Source organism: Acipenser ruthenus, chromosome 44 (assembly GCF_902713425.1).
Source record: "Acipenser ruthenus chromosome 44, fAciRut3.2 maternal haplotype, whole genome shotgun sequence".
Classification (NCBI taxonomy): Eukaryota; Metazoa; Chordata; class Actinopteri; order Acipenseriformes; family Acipenseridae; genus Acipenser; species Acipenser ruthenus.
Genome location: NC_081232.1, coordinates 1,776,464 through 1,795,073, shown reverse-complemented (window position 1 = coordinate 1,795,073; position 18,610 = coordinate 1,776,464). Strand labels below are relative to the sequence as shown.

Below are 18,610 nucleotides of genomic sequence, written 5' to 3'. Positions count from 1 at the left end.
TAACTTTATAAATGCACCTGCTCCATGTGACGTTTCAGTGCCACAGCATGACAGTGGAACTGTATGTGTAGAGGGACCTGAGAAGGTACATATGGATGAAAGGCAGGAGGCGAGTGAGGACTGGGTAACTGTTTGAACAAGTAGGCAGAGGAGAACGACACCAAGCAGTCAACTAGAGAGAAGATTGATCTAGCTAATAGATTCCAAGCACTGAGCAATGACGACCTAGTGCTGGATGAACACACGGGTGAGGAGGTGTTATATGCTACCGTTAGATGACATTATCCTCAGACACGGAGTGAACTTCCATTGCTGTGCTGATGATACCCAGCTATATTTGTCCCCAAAGCCAGGAATGTCTTCTGCCTGGGTGTGATTAGCTACTTGCCTTACCGACATCAAGCATTGTTTGATTCTAGTTATTCCTAGGGTCAACAAAAGCAACAAAGTAACAGAGCTCTGAAATTATGGAATGCTCTGCCTTCTTTTGTCAGGGAAGCTGGGACCGTTACAGTTTCAAGTCAAGACTAAAAACACACTTTTATAAAATGTCTCTTATCTTAGTGGGTTTTAATGTAACTTTAAAATTGCTGCTTTTGAATTATTATGTGTATACTGTTATTTAAATCTGTTATGTAAGTGGTCTGATTGTAGCAGTTGTATGTGTAAAATGCTATACAAATGTATTGTGGTTTGTTATTTTTCTGCTATGTACTGTACAGTGCTTTGCGATACTTTTGTATAAAAGGTGCTATATAAATGCAATAAATAAAATAAATGTAAGTGTGTGTTTGAAACTATTTTCTTAAAATACAAGACCCTTCCCAGGTTTCCATTACCAATTTATGATAATTCCGGAGCACCACCTCCCCCTAGTTTCTCAGAGGATTATTGAGAGATTTTAAACAACTCCTTTATATTCGAGTTGAATTCCTTATATCACTGGCTTTTTGGTCCCAGCACTGTAGTGTATTTACAACCCCACTGCAAGGTTGTGAAGTCCTGAATACACAGTCACCGGATCCTGCTACATAAATGAACTCACCGCGCTCTCGTCTTCCTCTCCTCGCGGCGAAGTGGGCGGAGTTAGCTCCCCGTCGGAATTGTCAGAGGAGCCAATCCTCTTGCGCTTCTTGCCCGCGACAGGCGTGATGGTGCTGAAACGAGAGAGAGCAAAGCATGTCAAAACAGAGGAGCCTGGAGGGGGCGTGTCAGAACAGAGGAGCCTGGAGGGGGCGTGTCAGAACAGAGGCGCCTGGAGGAGGGCGGAGACTGGAGGGGCGTGTCAGAACAGAGGAGCCTGGAGGGGGCGTGTCAGAACAGAGGAGCCTGGAGGAGGGCGGAGACTGGAGGGGGCGTGTCAGAACAGAGGAGACTGGAGGGGGCGTGTCAGAACAGAGGAGCCTGGAGGAGGGCGGTGACTGGAGGGGGCGTGTCAGAACAGAGGAGACTGGAGGGGGCGTGTCAGAACAGAGGCGCCTGGAGGGGGCGTGTCAGAACAGAGGCGCCTGGAGGGGGCGTGTCAGAACAGAGGCGCCTGGAGGGGGCGTGTCAGAACAGAGGCGCCTGGAGGGGGCGTGTCAGAACAGAGGCGCCTGGAGGGGGCGTGTCAGAACAGAGGAGACTGGAGGGGGCGTGTCAGAACAGAGGCGCCTGGAGGGGGCGTGTCAGAACAGAGGCGCCTGGAGGGGGGCGGAGACTGGAGGGGGCGTGTCAGAACAGGAGGGGTTGAGCAGGAATGCTTCTGTTGTGACAGTGCTGGGTTGTGTTTGCTGTAAAGAACTACAGCTCCCATCAGCCTGCCCTTTAACCAGGCATGCTGGGGGCTGTCTGGTTCATTAATTCTTTTATTTCCTGATCCTTTTAACAGGGATCTAATGATATATTGTGCTTACATGACATATAGTAATAGAGGTCTGTAGTGTTTGTATTGCGATACAAGACCACAACACAGCTCAGTGTAGTTCACCAAGCACTTCTTGCTGCACATATACAAAAATGATGAGCATCGATTACATTTTTTCTCTGGCTTCATTAAGTTTCTATCAGATCTGACTTTGCACTGTAGGAGCCTCTGAAACCCACCTAGGTTTCTTACTGCCTGGTTTATGTGACCCAGAGTGGCAGCTCACTGAATGGCACTGGCACTTTCTACAAAGACACCAGCCTGCATGCAAATAAAATAATCTGAAGCTATTTTTTGCAGTACCTCAAAACCCCTGGTTTTACAGCACTAGATTAGCATGATGAAAAACAAAAACGAATAATCTAATAAGACAGTGAAACCATTCGCCTGGTTTATTTACCCACTAGGGGTGTAACAATTAACTGTGTATCGCTAAACTGTGATCCTTTCTTTACGACATACCCTATCGTAACAGAGATATGTATCATGATGCAAGAATGAAAGCACAACAGCACAGCTCATTGTAGAGCACAAAGTGGCTTTTCAGTGAAGACCAAGTATGTTTTACAGTTGGTATGAATACATAGTCTTCCTAGCCCATTTCAATAACATTTTTGTAGACAGAACTGTCGTAATCTTATTGCATCCTAGAAGTATTACTGCACTTACTGTAAACCACACTGTATTTAAATATTAATCTTACATTTTAACCCTGTAAGTCACCTCAGACAAAGGAGTCTGCCAAATAAAAAGATAACTCACTTGGCTTTCACTTTCCCTTTGGCCTTGCTCCCCTGCCCCGCTCCTCCGCTGCTCCCTGCAGACTTGCTTTTCTTGGCTGCCGGCTTGCCCTCCTCCCTCGCGGTGCCGGACGCGGCCCCGGCACTCTTCTTCTTGCTGCTCCTCTTCTTGCCAGCAGCCCCCTCCTCGCCCGCCCCGTCCTCGCCCCCCGGCCCAGCTGCGGCAGCGCCCCCTGCAGCCAGGGTGGGCAGCTCATCCTGGTTCAGCACCCGCGGGATGTTCTGCTCTCCGCGCGCCTTGGCCCTGGCGATTGCCTCGGCCACAATGCGGTTGGCCTTCTCCTGCTTGCGCTGGTGCTCTAGCCGGCGGGTCTCGGGGCCCCGGGCCGGGCAGGGAGTGGGGGACTGGTCCCCGGCGCTGGACTGAGCTTCAGACATGTTTGACACTTTCACTACTGATACCGAGCCCTGGGACGAGCCGGCCTGGGGAGAGGGAAGGAGGACAGAACAGAACAAGCCTGTCAGTAACATCCAGCCCAATCAGCTGCTGCTTTTAAATTACGATTAAAAAAGACATTGTTATAAATTTAGCATACGTATTTTAATATCAGCCTTTTATTTTTTTACTAATTTTTAATCACGGTTTTTTAACCAGGTCCAACATTACACTTTTCCCTTTCTGGAAAAAGCCAAGAAAACCATTCAAATGGATGAGTGAGACCAATAGGTGCAGAGAGAAGCCGGAAAAAAATAAAAAAATAAATAAAAGGGGCAGATCTGAGCAATACACATAGCCCCGGCATCGCAGAGATGAGAAACAAGATAGCTGCTTCTGCATCCAGCGCTCAATGAATATCACAGACATTTGCAGAGCTTTTTGAGATGTTATAGTAATAAAATAATGACTTGGATCGCATTATTGAGGAGTTTGGTGATAAAACGAGTGATCAGGAGATGATTTATCAGTATGAACTACTATGAAGAGGTATGTGAAATACAGCGAACAAGGGGTGGGGCGGGGCTGGAGATGCAGTACTGAGTGTCCTGTTGATATGCAGAGCCTTTTAAACCTGTTTCTGAGAAAAAACACTTTTAAACAGCGTGTCTAAAATAAACTGCGCGTGTGAAAATAAATTGGACCTGATGCCCGAGACACGCTGAATAAATAGACCGCAAAGGGTTAAAGTAAAAATTAAAATGACTTGTTTTACTATATCTAATTTAAGGGGGCGTTTATTTTGTCATCTTCTCTTTTGTATGTTATTAATTTGTTATTTTTATATGTAAGGCGCTTTGAGGCGATTTATCGTGAAAGGCGCTATATAAGCAATAAAGACTGATTGAAAACCATCAGTACATGAGAAACTGGATGACCATGGCCTATATTAAAAGTATTACAGAACAGAGTAAGAATTGGCAAGTTTCATGGCAATTGCAGAAGTGGTTCTCCAGACAGATGCAAAAATCTAAGTGTGATTGTAACAGGGGGAGACCTGTGCTGACTTCTGGTGCATTCATAGTGCTGCAGGAAGAGGGCAGCAGCCTTGCAATATCCGCCTGTCAGTCATGGCAGTGACACGGAGAGGCGGGAGAGAGGGTGTGCGGGCTTTCCTTCTCTCTGAGTGGCTGAGAGGCGGGTCTTGGGGGAATTGCTAGCCCTATAAAATAACATTCTGCTGTTCCCTCAGGTCTGCCCCTTTGAGAGGAAAAAGACGTGCGGACGCACTGGTCCCGATCCTGAACACGGCCGGGGAGGAAAACCCCAAAAGAAATAATTAGAGAAAAGGAAGAGAACAGGGTTAGCGGGGAAACCGTGGGCAGACCCCATCAGTATTTGTTTTAGCAGTCTGAGGGAGCGGAGAGGGTAGGACGGAGACCCGGACCGTTCGGGTAGCGACGGTCGAGGTGAAGCTGCCGAGTGCAGCACCTTTTATTTGTATTTTTGATTACTGTGTTTTATTTTCCTTGTTCTTTTCTCGTGTGTCAGTGAATTACCCACCACCCTTCCACAGTGATATACAGACGGATGTACGGCCAGACACCCCTCAATGCCCCAAAATCTGATACCCTCAATAACTTGTTAATCATGTTAATAGCAAGTTTCATCACAATTGGATAGACAATAGTATAGAAGAATTAACAGGTTTCATGACGATGGGATAAGCGGTTCTCTAGATAGGTGTTGTAATGTGTGCAGTGTGGCATGCGTGCGTACCACCACCTACAATGCATCCCCTCTGCAGCGTGCGAGGAGCAATGCGCGCCGCAGTGTGCGAGCGAGGGGCGACGCGCGCCGCAGCGTGCGAGTGAGGGGCGACGCGCGCCGCAGCGTGCGAGTGAGTGAGGGGCGACGCGCGCCGCAGCGTGCGAGTGAGTGAGGGGCGACGCGCGCCGCAGCGTGCGAGTGAGTGAGGGGCGACGTGCGCCGCAGCGTGCGAGTGAGTGAGTGAGGGGCGACGCGCGCCGCAGCGTGCGAGTGAGTGAGTGAGGGGCGACGCGCGCCGCAGCGTGCGAGTGAGTGAGTGAGGGGCGACGCGCGCCGCAGCGTGCGAGTGAGTGAGGGGCGACGCGCGCCGCAGCGTGCGAGTGAGTGAGGGGCGACGCGCGCCGCAGCGTGCGAGTGAGTGAGTGAGGGGCGACGCGCGCCGCAGCGTGCGAGTGAGGGGCGACGCGCGCCGCAGCGTGCGAGTGAGTGAGGGGCGACGCGCGCCGCAGCGTGCGAGTGAGTGAGTGAGGGGCGACGCGCGCCGCAGCGTGCGAGTGAGGGGCGATGCGCGCCGCATGACGTACCTGTGGCTGCAGCAGCAGCTTGAGAGGCACTGCCAGTCTTTGCCCCTGAACCTGCCCCTGACTGAACTGCAGTACCTGCTGCTGGCCACCAGAGGGAGACACCAGCTGCAGCTGGAACAGGGAGAACAAAGGTGCACACAGGCAGTTCAGTACTGCTGTGGAACTGAACGGACACAATCTACCACACAAAACACTAACATGAAATCAGGTACAATTCTCTAATATTAGGCTTTAAAATAAAACAAGAAAATGAAGTGTCCTTATTAATACAAGGCTTTAAAATACTTAATTATAACCCTGATCTGCTGAGAGTTTGGGCAAAAAGCATTTCTTTAGATCAGGGGTCTCCAATCCTGGTCCTGAAGGGCAGGTGTCCCTCCAGGTTTGGTTTTGGACCAATTAAGTGCTTATTAGGAGCTTAACCCTTTCAGGACCAAGCATTTTTCAATGGGATGCTCCCCCAGGACCAGGCGTTTAAGTGAAGTATTTTTTATTATGTATTCTGCTAAGAGATACATGTATAAAAACGTGTTATTCTATGACCCGAGGGACCACACAATACTTCCTGAAAGTTTCGTTGAAAAATATGGTTTGGGCAAATTACAAGACATTGTTTCACCTGAGTGATTGCAATGACATAACACATGTTTATTCTCAGGGTCTTTATAAACAATAAATGGACACTACTCTCAATTTATTTTCTCAAAATAAATATTTATAAATAGTTATTCATTCCATTATTACCAGTTTATTACTGGTAATAATGGAATGAATAACTACTATTTATAAATACCCGATACATTTAGTTCATGAAACAGTATATGCTTACAGCCGTTTCTTGACATTTATAAATGCTGTTGAAACATGTATATTAAAACACATGACAGAATAACTGTTCCAATATAATTACAGTGTTTCCCCTTTTTTAATCGCTCTAAACAAGCTCCTGTGATGTTTTGTTTCTGCATTTGTCTCTGCCGGGCTGCAGTAAACTGTCTCCGCCCTTTAAACACCAAATGCCCCTCTGGAAGTGAACGTCAGCCCCTCCCCTATCCATGCCTGCACTGCAAAGTACACTGGCCCTGTAAGTCACCAAAACAAAGTGCTTTATCATGTTTACACGATCGTGGTCCTAGAAGCCCACTTCAGTATGATCGTGTTAACGGTCCTTAAAGGGTTAACTGGTCCAATTAGTTAATTTAGGGCACAGTTGGAACAAAAACCTGGAGCGACAACGGCCCTCCAGGACCAGGATTGGAGACCCTTGCTTTAGACATACACACACCAGTGCTGTAGTATTACAGGGATTTAAAAAAATAAATACATTAAAAAAAAAAAAAAAAAAAAAGTTGAAAAGGAAAAACACTATTTGAAGAGTAAGCAGCGTCACGGTTTCAAAAGGATTTCTCAAGTTATTTTATCAGGGGGGGGTTCAACTATTTTCAGACTGCAGAAACAAAATATACGTGGGCTCCAGAAAACACTGGAGGCTGGCGAATGAATTTATAAAATAGCAATTACAGGTGATCTTTTGACTCTTGCGTAACATCCAGTTGCAGATTGTAGAGTGCAGACGGAAGTGGCTGCAGCCCCAGTTTGATACTGGGAACAGGTTTTACAGGCTGGTTTTGGGGTTCAGATGGAAATTTGGGAAAACCTGACTGAATCCAGCAGAGTCTCGGGGGATCCAATACTACTTTAAATACTGTGCTACAAGAGGCAGGGTCGCCTGTGCATATTAACCTAGAATATTGTACCATATGTGGCATCGTCTGAGACTCACCTTGGCTTCCAACTATCCTTCATCCAATTACCCTTCCCAGGGATGGAAATAAGACTCCCATTGCACAGCAGTCTGATCCATTCCTGTTTTCACATTGAATAAGACACACCTGAGCTTGTAGTAAAACCTGGAATGGGCGACACTGCTATGCAACGGGAGTCTCATTTCCACCTCTTCCTCTCACTAACCACCATACCTAAAGATACCCAAGGGACACATTTCCATTGCCTCCAGTGGTGCTGCTTGCCAGGACTCACCTTGGTGTTGCAGTTGGGCTGCTGTTGCACCTGCAGCTGGATGGTCACCACTTTTGGCTGCCCCCCTGTGCCAGCCCCTCCCTGCGCGCTGTTCCTGGCCTGGGTGAGTGCTGCCAGCTGGTTCCCCTGCAGCACGATCTTCCCAGGCAGGCCCCCTAGGATGAAGCGCTGCCCTCCGGCCAGCCCGCTCACTGAGCCTCCCTGCTGGGGCTGCTGCAGGACCAGGGTGATGCGTTTCGATTCACCCTGCAGAGAGAGAGAGGGGGGAACCAGGGGAGGAATCAGCAACAGAGAGGAACCAGGGGGAGGAAGTCCATTCAGAACTATGAAACCGAGTAAATTTAACAACAAATGTTTCAATTAGAAAGTGACTTTTACTGAAAATGCTTGCCAATGAATTTACTAGGTTTCAATGAAGACCTTAAAAGCACGTGTAGATAACAAAATAGGTCCAAAGCAAGTCTCGGCCACACACATCCATTCATTAAACAGGTCTCAAACGTGCCGTCTGGAAAGAAACGGGTGTTCTAGCATCTGGTACTAGACTAGGTTAAAGGAATCTGTATGCAAGCCTTGTCATACATTTCCTGGGTCACCTGGAGGGTGAAACTCTCCCCACCCCTTCACTGGCTTCTTGCACTCCAGTAACCAATCAGCTGCTTCCCTCATTGACCGACATGTTTTGAGGCAGTAACCCAGAAGATATTGCTGAAGAGGTCAAAGAAGTGAAGTAACATATTTCCTGGAAGGGAAGGCAAGCAAGCTTAGAACTGTGTTTCAACTAGTGTAGTACCAGATGTTTTAAATCTAGAACAAAATTTTAGAATGTGTGTTTCTTTCAAAACTGCACATTTGAGTCCTATATGTGAATGGAAGTGCATATTTAATATGTTGTTGTTAGCTACAACAGATACAACCTATAAACCTGTTCTACAAACTGCTTAAATTGTTGCACATTTTCAATGCACACCAGGTTTCAAAGATTTCAACTACTGAAGTTTAAGTTAAATTCTAGTTGAACCAATTTAGGAAATTCACACTAGTCCTGGGTTTCATAACTACCAACAATTAAGTATATTACTGACATGATAAAGACAGACATTGAAGAATTATCCCGGGTTTAAAAGGCATGTCGTATGCAGACAGGCTAAAAGAATTGAATCTATTCAGTCTTGAACAAAGACGAGTACGCGGCGATCTGATTCAAGCATTCAAAATCCTAAAAGGTATAGACAATGTCGACCCAGGGGACTTTTTTGACCTGAAAAAAGAAGCAAGGACCAGGGGGCACAAATGGAGATTAGATAAAGGGGCATTCAGAACAGAAAATAGGAGGCACTTTTTTACAAAGAGAATTGTGAGGGTCTGGAACCAACTCCCCAGTAATGTTGTTGAAGCTGACACCCTGGGATCCTTCAAGAAGCTGCTTTTTGAGATTCTGGGATCAATAAGCTACTAACAACCAAACGAGCAAGATGGGCTGAATGGCCTCCTCTCGTTTGTAAACTTTCTTATGAATAAATTGTTCCTCCCTTATAGATGCATGAACAACTCCTCCTATTTGTAAACCTACAGACTCACAGCTGTGCTGAGAATCAGTTTATTCAGAGCAGATTTACCAGGGGTCTGGTTATTCAAACCCCTGGCTTCTGATCACTTCAACAGTATACCTAAACCTGGACTGGGGGCAGCAGCAGGGCTAGTGTGAGTGTCTAACCCTGCACAATAACTACAATCTTTCAGATTTAACAGGGCGGCTTCTTGCTCGCATTCCTGGCACCTACCGACCTGGTCATTTCAATAACACACCTGAACCAGTAGTACTGAACCCCAGACCCGGGTGCAAGGCTATTTCTCCTGCTGGTTTACCTGTGGGATGGAGGTGAGTGTGATTCCGGGTGCCTTGAGCGTGGCGCTGCTGCCCTGCACCTGACCTGGCTGGAGCTGCTGCTGCTGGGTCTGCACGGTCTGCAGCAGGACCTGCTTCACGGGTCCATTCGAGGTCTGGACCACTCTCTGCACACCGGCACCACCCACTCCGGCATTCACCAGGCTCCCCTTGGCATTCCCTGCGGCCGCGGTGGTCAAAACGGTCCCCCCGGAAACTATGGACACCCCCGGCCGCAGAGGGGTTCCCGTCAACACTTTGCCCAGCATAACTTTGCCCCCGTTGTTGCCGGCGCTGCTGGTCGTGACCATGTGAATCTGCCCCTGAGAAGTGACGGCCCCCGAGGTCGCAGGGGCCTTCAGGATGACAATTTTCGGGACCGTCTGTGAATGTGCCTGATTTGAAGAAGCCGCGATGGTTTTCAGTCCTGCTGACGGCATTCTTACCACGGTGGTCAGCGTGGAGGTGGAGACAGGCACCGCAACGGACGCCCCCAGCAAGGTGGGGTCTTTAGAGGTGGTAGCTGCTACTGCAGTGGTTGCAGAAGGCGCCTGCAGGACCGCCTGTTTTTTCTGTCCGCTGTAATCGTGCAAGGACAGATATGGTTGTGTGGTTTGGACAGCTTGCTGGGGCTGCGAGGCCTGAGCTCCGTGCTGCGGCGGGGTGGCCACGTGTCCGAACGCAAGCCGGAGGGCATCGTCGATGGGGTCCGAAGAGCTCTGAGTGAAAGTGTCATCAGGTAAAGGGTCAAGGTTGAAAAGGTTAGGGTCGTCAAAAAGGTCCATCATTGGGTCTGCCATGTCTATTTTTTCAGTGAATCGAAATCAATTTTTTTTTTTATGATTTAATTTGAAATTAGAATATATATTTTTTTTATAGTTAAATTGATTCCATAATGGACAGACCTAAGTTTGTTTTCATTAATTTTTTTATATATATATATATATATAAAAAGACAAATTTTTTACTTGATATATATTATATTCGTACTGAAGTTCAAACTTGTAAGGATTTCGAAAACGTTTGGATCCCCAGCATATAAAACAAAATAAACTGAAAACAAAACAGAAATTATGATTTACTCCGAACAAGAACTGGAATAACGTGAAGATAGCAATGATAGTAGATTTCATTCAGCAGTCGTAGTTCAATGATTATTTCCTTTTGCAGACACGTGTAAATTGGTAACGATTTCAGTGGCTTTCCCCTCCCTCGTTTTGGGAGAAAGGGGTAAAGTCTGTACTGCCTTCCGGTAGTTTTATATAAATCGGATGTCGAGGGTTGGTAAAGGAGGTAAGGAAGGAGAGTTAGTTTGTGAAATGTGATTTTACGTTGACTGTGTATCACAGTTCTTCTTGAGTCTGGATATCCATTGAAAGTGTGTCTTCGATCAGTCAAACAGCTTGGAATGGGTTCTGCAAATCAGAGACAGAGAGAACAATAAATGTCACAAGGGAAGTTAGATTTTAGTATTTAACATACTACACGTATATAACCTTTCTGTGTGTATGGAGTAAAAAATCACCTGACACTGCACACATCCTACTGTATAAACCTCATGCATACAGTATCTGAGACAGCGGTTAAACGCTTAGGAAATATTCTAAACATTTAAATGTTTCATATACCTATCTTAGATTACTATGAAAACCTGCAAGAGCAAGTACTTTAAAATATGAATTTGTTACTGTCCCCTTACACAGGTTATGGTGTTTGCAATCATTCTAAATTATTATTGAACTGCTCAAATACTACAGGGTTTTTGTTTGTGTTGAAGTGCTCTGACTCAGAGTTCAGGAGCTTCTCGTCCGTTCTAGTTGCCTGCCATAGATACACACCGGCTAGATCAGCCAAAAAATAAGCACTTGCCCCATCTAGTGCACAGCTGCTGCACTGCCAGCAAAACAAAAGGTAACTTGAATCAAAGCAGCAGATCACGAGATGGCACTGGCCCTATAAAGACACTGTGGCTGATCTAGCCTGGGTTACATACTCCTACAGCAGGCAACTAGAACTAAATAGCAGCTCCTGAACAAAGCATTTTAGAAAAACACAACACTTGAATAATCACAGTACAAATCACTCAGGGGGTGAATTGCAGCAAGCTTGTAGATTCAGTACGGAGCTGTGGACTAAACTGCAGACCAGCTAATACGGTACTATCTCAGGATCATCCCCAGCGCTGTACTAACTCCGTACCAATTACAATGAAAAAAGACGGGGAACAAAGTTGGGGACGAGCTGATCCCCAGTTTAGTACAGAGCTCAGGGTTAAGCTCTTTATTATATTGTGCTACCAAACAGGAACTGAAGGGGGAGGACGGGGCTCAAGCTGAGTGATTGGTTCCAGATAATTATTTTTTAGCAGCGTTCGATTTCATTAAAAGATCAAATTTTTTTTAACATTTTTTAACTATGTACGGAAATGTATTTACACACGAAAGTAAATACTAAGGCTGAATTGCATAAGAACATTTTCTTAAACCAAATTCACATGTGCAATCTAATTTTCCAATCTAATTTTCATTAATTCACACACAAAACAAATGCATTCGTTTATAGGACCAAAAGGTGTATGTAGACTATAAAAAGGTGTCAAATTGAATCAGAAATGCTAATTACATATTTCAGGTATAGCGTATAAGATTTGTCAGCACATCCATACGAAGACAATCATGGCCAGCAGTCGCGTGCAAAATTAGACAATGGAGCAAAAGCTCTATTTCATAGAGTATATAAAAGGATTTTCTTGAAACTGGAGGATGGCTGAAAGGATTCCACAGCAGCGCACAGCTGCACAGAACACATTGAAGCAGATGTGATGCTGCCTTCCCTGTGGAAGAGGCTGAAAGCAGAGACACTGGAAAGTTGTACTGGAATATGTAAAAAAATTATATATATATGCAACAAAATATCAGTACAATTACCAGGGAATTGGCTTTACTTTGAACACATCCAGTATAACTTCAACTTCCACACATAATCCATGCTTCCCTGTCGATGTGACTCAATGAATACCCAGTGTTAAATACAAACATGTTGCTTGGTTGTCTAAACTGTGGTTGGGGAAACACATAACGGAAAAACTAAAAACGTTGTTATTATTATTATTATTATTATTATTGATGGCCAGTAACAGATTCTCGATACATTCTGAGGTTGTTCATCCAGCTGTCTGTATGTCACACTTGCATGTCTGCATGTATCCAGAGATCTATCTTAAAAGGTGGTTAAACATGTCATTGCTGGTTCCTATGCTACATTATTCCATCACACTGTTGATGTGTTAGGACCAGCACACTTTCTCCTCACTCCACATGTTGCTGACAGGATTGAAGGCAAGTGGGGTTAACTCGCTATGGAAGAATTTATTATCTTATTTTTTTAAAAACCTGAACTTGACACACATCATCTCTAACACGAGACAAAAGGTTTGTTGACTTAGTTTCACCTGTTCGGAATTTATCAAGGTTTTTGAAGTTATGGATAAACTCAGGGATGGGAATAAGGCTTGCAGCGGTGTGGAATAGCGGTCAGGGCTCTGGACTCTTGACCGGAGGGTCGTGGGTTCAATCCCAGGTGGGGGACACTGCTGCTGTACCCTTGAGCAAGGTACTTTACCTAGATTGCTCCAGTAAAAACCCAACTGTATAAATGGGTAATTGTATGTAAAAATAATGTGATATCTGTATAATGTGAAATAATGTATAATGTGATATCTTGTAACAATTGTAAGTCGCCCTGGATAAGGGCGTCTGCTAAAAAATAAATAATAATAATAATAATAATAATAATAATAATAATAATAATAATAATAATAATAATAATCTAATTGCTATCCCTGGGACTAGGTGCACAGCATCGCCAGATCTACTTCACAACAGACGCCTGCATCGTTACACGGATGTGTCGTTTGACTCTTCCAAGCTACACATGCGCGTTTGTTCCACAACAGTGAACACAGCGGCAACGAAATACCGCACTATTAAACACACTGCACTAAACATATTGAATTAAACATATTGTATTAAAAAAATACTGCAAGTTTTGTATAACAGGATCGTTTTTTTTTTTGTTTTTTTTTGTGAATTTATTTTTTTGCACATCGATTTCAACTCACCACATTTTTATAAATAAATAAATAAATAAAAAACTACTTCACTTATCTAAATTAAAACACACCCAACTAAATCCTCTACATAATTACAACCACCGACCGTCTGTTCTCTTCCTAACCCCGGTAACTGTAATAATTGTTCTTTTTTTTTTTTTTAAAGCTAGTAAGCGTGCAAGCTGTGTGTTGCGTATTCTCTGCTTTTCGCGTTAAAAACACACGGGTATAAAACATTGCAAGTCGCAAAAGAGAAGCGATTACACGATCCGCGCATTGCACTGAATCGATCCCACACAGCGATGAAGCCACACCGCGTACACACAACCACCAGCTCCGCTCGCCTGAAACAAAGCACACGGCAAATCATACAGGGCTCGCACTTTTCAACGCGGGCTGGCGAGACTAAACACACACAAAGTCATTTATAAACCAGTGCAACGACTCGAAAGGCAAATTGTACCGTACTGACCGACCCGTTCACAAACGCATCACAACAACACCAAGCATTACAAACGTGCAGCAAATAAGACTATATAAGGCCGAGGCTCTTAAAAGACACCGAAACCGGGGTTTGCTAGTCGGAGGCAGACTTCAAGTGTTGTATTTACAGTTCCAGGTGTGTTATTTTGTTATTTTTGTATTCAAATGATGGTTACCTTTTCCGTGGTACACATGGCTATCTCCGCTTCTGACAACACCATCCCTCAACCCGCAGGAAACGGGCAGCACGGAGCAACAATGAACTTACAGCCGCTCATGCCCCGCCCGCTACCGAACCGCCGCCCCGCCATTGGACGCGACGAACAGTCGGCAAACTGTGCCTCTGTCGTGATTGGCTAAAAGCGCCGTCTGTCGCAAGGGCCGCGGGTAGCGGAGGGTTTGGTTGAGCGGACAGAAGCGCGGCCTAGTTGATTCTATGGGGAATGTGGAGCCTGGGCTGGAAACACGATTCATAACAAACACAGAAAAGATGAAGATTTACATAAAAATAACACTTTCTACAACCAGTTGTATTGTTAAAACGCTGCTACTTGCGCTTAGCGCTGTTTATTCCTTTAGGTTTATAGTTTTGGGGACATTTATATTTACATTATTTATTTATTTTAACTTCCAAAGTTGGCCTTATTCATTTTGAAATCATTTGATTTGCTAATTGTATTTATTTATTTATTTATTTAAAATACCTGTTCTGAGCTTATCAGAACACGTAAAATATGAAAACGGGTCTTGAATATATTTCATTGTTTTTGGAATTATAAAGTTCTACAGTACTAAACAAAACACGAATTACTATATTTTTAACAGTAGTCATCTCAACATATTAGACTGGTAACTTTACACTCCGGTATTTAGAATCTTAATAATAATAATAATTATTATTATTATTATTATTATTATTTGCAAAAATTTTAATTTGGAAACAAACTGAACACAGAGCATAGGGAGCCTCCTTTTCTCTTTCTCTGATCCACCAGTACAGAGGGAGGCTGTTCAGAGTGTGTAAGAGCCTCCCTTTCTCTTTCTCTGATCCACCAGTACAGAGGGAGGCTATTCAGAGGGTGTAAGAGCCTCCCTTTCCCTTTCTCTGCTCCACCAGCACAGAGCAGAGGGAGGCTGTTCAGAGTGTGTAAGAGCCTCCCTTTCTCTTTCTCTGCTCCACCAGCACAGAGGGAGGCTGTTCAGAGGGTGTAAGAGCCTCTCTTTCTCTTTCTCTGCTCCACCAGCACAGAGGGAGGCTGTTCAGAGGGTGTAAGAGCCTCCCTTTCTCTTTCTCTGCTCCACCAGCAGAGGGAGGCTATTCAGAGAGTATAAGAGCCTCCCTTTCTCTTTCTCTGCTCCACCAGCACAGAGCAGAGGGAGTCTGTTCAGAGAGTATAAGAGCCTCCCTTTCTCTTTCTCTGCTCCACCAGCACAGAGGGAGGCTGTTCAGAGAGTATAATAGCACAGAGGGAGGCTGTTCAGAGGGTGTAAGAGCCTCCCTTTCTCTTTCTCTGCTCCACCAGCACAGAGGGAGGCTGTTCAGAGTATAATAGCACAGAGGGAGGCTGTTCAGAGAGTATAATAGCACAGAGGGAGGCTGTTCAGAGGGTGTAAGAGCCTCCCTTTCTCTTTCTCTGCTCCACCAGCACAGAGGGAGGCTGTTCAGAGGGTGTAAGAGCCTCCCTTTCTCTTTCTCTGCTCCGCCAGCACAGAGGGAGGCTGTTCAGAGGGTGTAAGAGCCTCCCTTTCTCTTTCTCTGCTCCACCAGCACAGAGGGAGGCTGTTCAGAGGGTGTAAGAGCCTCCCTTTCTCTTTCTCTGATCCACCAGCACAGAGGGAGGCTGTTCAGAGAGTATAATAGCACAGAGGGAGGCTGTTCAGAGAGTATAAGAGCCTCCCTTTCTCTTTCTCTGATCCACCAGCACAGAGGGAGGCTGTTCAGAGAGTATAATAGCACAGAGGGAGGCTGTTCAGAGGGTGTAAGAGCCTCCCTTTCTCTTTCTCTGCTCCACCAGCACAGAGGGAGGCTGTTCAGAGTATAATAGCACAGAGGGAGGCTGTTCAGAGAGTATAATAGCACAGAGGGAGGCTGTTCAGAGGGTGTAAGAGCCTCCCTTTCTCTTTCTCTGCTCCACCAGCACAGAGGGAGGCTGTTCAGAGGGTGTAAGAGCCTCCCTTTCTCTTTCTCTGCTCCGCCAGCACAGAGGGAGGCTGTTCAGAGGGTGTAAGAGCCTCCCTTTCTCTTTCTCTGCTCCACCAGCACAGAGGGAGGCTGTTCAGAGGGTGTAAGAGCCTCCCTTTCTCTTTCTCTGATCCACCAGCACAGAGGGAGGCTGTTCAGAGAGTATAATAGCACAGAGGGAGGCTGTTCAGAGGGTGTAAGAGCCTCCCTTTCTCTTTCTCTGCTCCGCCAGCACAGAGGCAGGCTGTTCAGAGGGTGTAAGAGCCTCCCTTTCTCTTTCTCTGCTCCACCAGCACAGAGCAGTGTTAGGTTGTTATAAAGAGAGCCTTGGTGTTTTGCTTCAGCGTCACCCCTCCTCGAGCCAGTGTGATACTAGCTGCCTTGAAGCAGGACGGATTAACAACACAAGCAGACACTGCGAGTTACCTGCGTGTTCTTAAAGACACAGAGGTGCAGTCCAGCTGCCCTGAGAGTTAAATACATGAAGCATGTTTACCCGTCAGGGGATGCTAACACCGCCAGCGCTACTTTATATCCGACGCTTTCTCGTGTACCGCAGCAGGTCTATAATCCCCAGACCTAGTCTACACTACATATATACACATACAGGGATTGCACTTCACGGAATAACACTACAGAAGAAATCGGATTGCTCAGTTCGTTTCTGTGCTTAGCGATTGCCCGTTCAAAATAAACAGTACAGCGCTGACAGGTAGACGAGCTTTGTACCACAAACATGCCCTACCTGACAAGTTGATCAATTCCCTACAATTCCTTCAAGAAATCAACAAAATCAGACATCACTTACTTCCGATTCGCTCCCTCACCTCGCCGCTCCGGTCTGGTGTTGCTGATTATAATTATTAATAGTAAGGAACACGTTTATTACTCGTATTATTTTGATTGAGCGGCTGTGACTCCACCACGCACTGCGAATGCCGCCAGACGTATTGCACGCCGCCGCCGCCCCTTCGCCACGCCCAGTGAAGGAAAGGCACGACCGTCACGTGATCAGGGTAAAGCCTATCAGAGAAGCGCTGTGGCCGCAATGCTGGGTACGGCAGTCAAGTCTAGCGCTACCGACCAACCTGCCGTTACAATGCCATTCTTATACAAAATGGTTCATCTTTAGAATGAATGCACAATGTGCAGGCTAGGGTAGTGATCACCGATCTTAAGCTGCAGTTACAATGCAATTCTAGCACACTCTGGTCTAGTGATCTCAAACTGCAGTTACAATGTAATTCCAGTCCAGTCTAGTCTAGTGATCTCAAACTGCAGTTACAATGTAATTCAATACAGTCTAGTCTAGTGATCTCAAACTGCAGTTACAATGTAATTCCAGTCCAGTCTAGTCTAGTGATCTCAAACTGCAGTTACAATGTAATTCCAGTCCAGTCTAGTCTAGTGATCTCAAACTGCAGTTACAATGTAATTCCAGTCCAGTCTAGTCTAGTGATCTCAAACTGTAGTTACAATGTAATTCTAGTAAGTCTAGTGATCTTAAACTGCAGTTACAATGCAATTCTAGCACACTCTGGTCTAGTGATCTCAAACTGCAGTTCCAATGTAATTCAATACAGTCTAGTCTAGTGATCTCAAACTGCAGTTACAATGTAATTCCAGTCCAGTCTAGTATAGCGATCTTAAACTGCAGTTACAATGTAATTCCAGTCCAGTCTAGTGATCTCAAACTCTAGTTACAATGTAATTCTAGTAAGTCTAGTGATCTTAAACTGTAGTTACAATGTAATTCCAGTCCAGTCTAGTCTAGTGATCTTAAACTGCAGTTACAATGTAATTCCAGTCCAGTCTAGTATAGCGATCTTAAACTGCAGTTACAATGTAATTCCAGTCCAGTCTAGTGATCTGAAACTCTAGTTACAATGTAATTCTAGTAAGTCTAGTGATCTTAAACTGTAGTTACAATGTAATTCCAGTCCAGTCTAGTCTAGTGATCTTAAACTGCAGTTACAATGTAATTCCAGTCCAGTCTAGTCTAGTGATCTTAAACTGTAGTTACAATGTAATTCCAGTCCAGTCTAGCCTAGTGATCTTAAACTGCAGTTACAATGTAATTCCAGTCCAGTCCAGTCTAGTGATATTAAACTGCAGTTACAATGTAATTCCAGTCCAGTCTAGCCTAGTGATCTTAAACTGCAGTTACAATGTAATTCCAGTCCAGTCTAGTCTAGTGATCTTAAATTGCAGTTTGTGGCAAAGTGGGTTTCAGTGCGCAGGTGTAGGGGTGATGCAGGGCTCCAAACAACGACAAACACAGTTCTGGTGATATGATGGGTGTTAATTTATAATCCAGCGGTCGAAACTGACCAGCAGAAACTTATAAAGAAATACAGGCAGTATAGAATTACGAGTATTGCTCTGTATAAATAATGCACAGAGCAGTCCCAAATAATAACACACAATTTCACAAATAGACACACACAGACAAAACATACACGGTCACCAG

The 18,610-nt window shown here is 45.2% G+C and overlaps 1 protein-coding gene across 3 annotated transcripts in view; it reads right to left on the bottom strand.

Moving 5' to 3' along the window:
• The window catches only part of chd8 (chromodomain helicase DNA binding protein 8), a 64,419-nt gene extending 47,339 nt beyond the window's left edge, over positions 1-17,080 (bottom strand). Inside the window, exons 1-6 of one of the 3 annotated variants that reach the window (XM_059012494.1) lie at positions 16,949-17,080; positions 9,346-10,779; positions 7,477-7,722; positions 5,437-5,547; positions 2,669-3,129; positions 1,046-1,157 (exon numbers count right to left, since the gene is read on the bottom strand). In XM_059012494.1, coding sequence (XP_058868477.1) covers positions 1,046-1,157; positions 2,669-3,129; positions 5,437-5,547; positions 7,477-7,722; positions 9,346-10,164 — 1,749 coding nt within the window. In that variant the 5' untranslated portion in view covers positions 10,165-10,779; positions 16,949-17,080. Of the gene's footprint in view, positions 1-1,045; positions 1,158-2,668; positions 3,130-5,436; positions 5,548-7,476; positions 7,723-9,345; positions 10,780-14,134; positions 14,267-16,948 lie in introns of those variants that run through there. The other 2 variants (XM_059012493.1, XM_059012495.1) reach the window with 2 other exon arrangements.
• Positions 17,081-18,610: the final 1,530 nt, after the last annotated feature.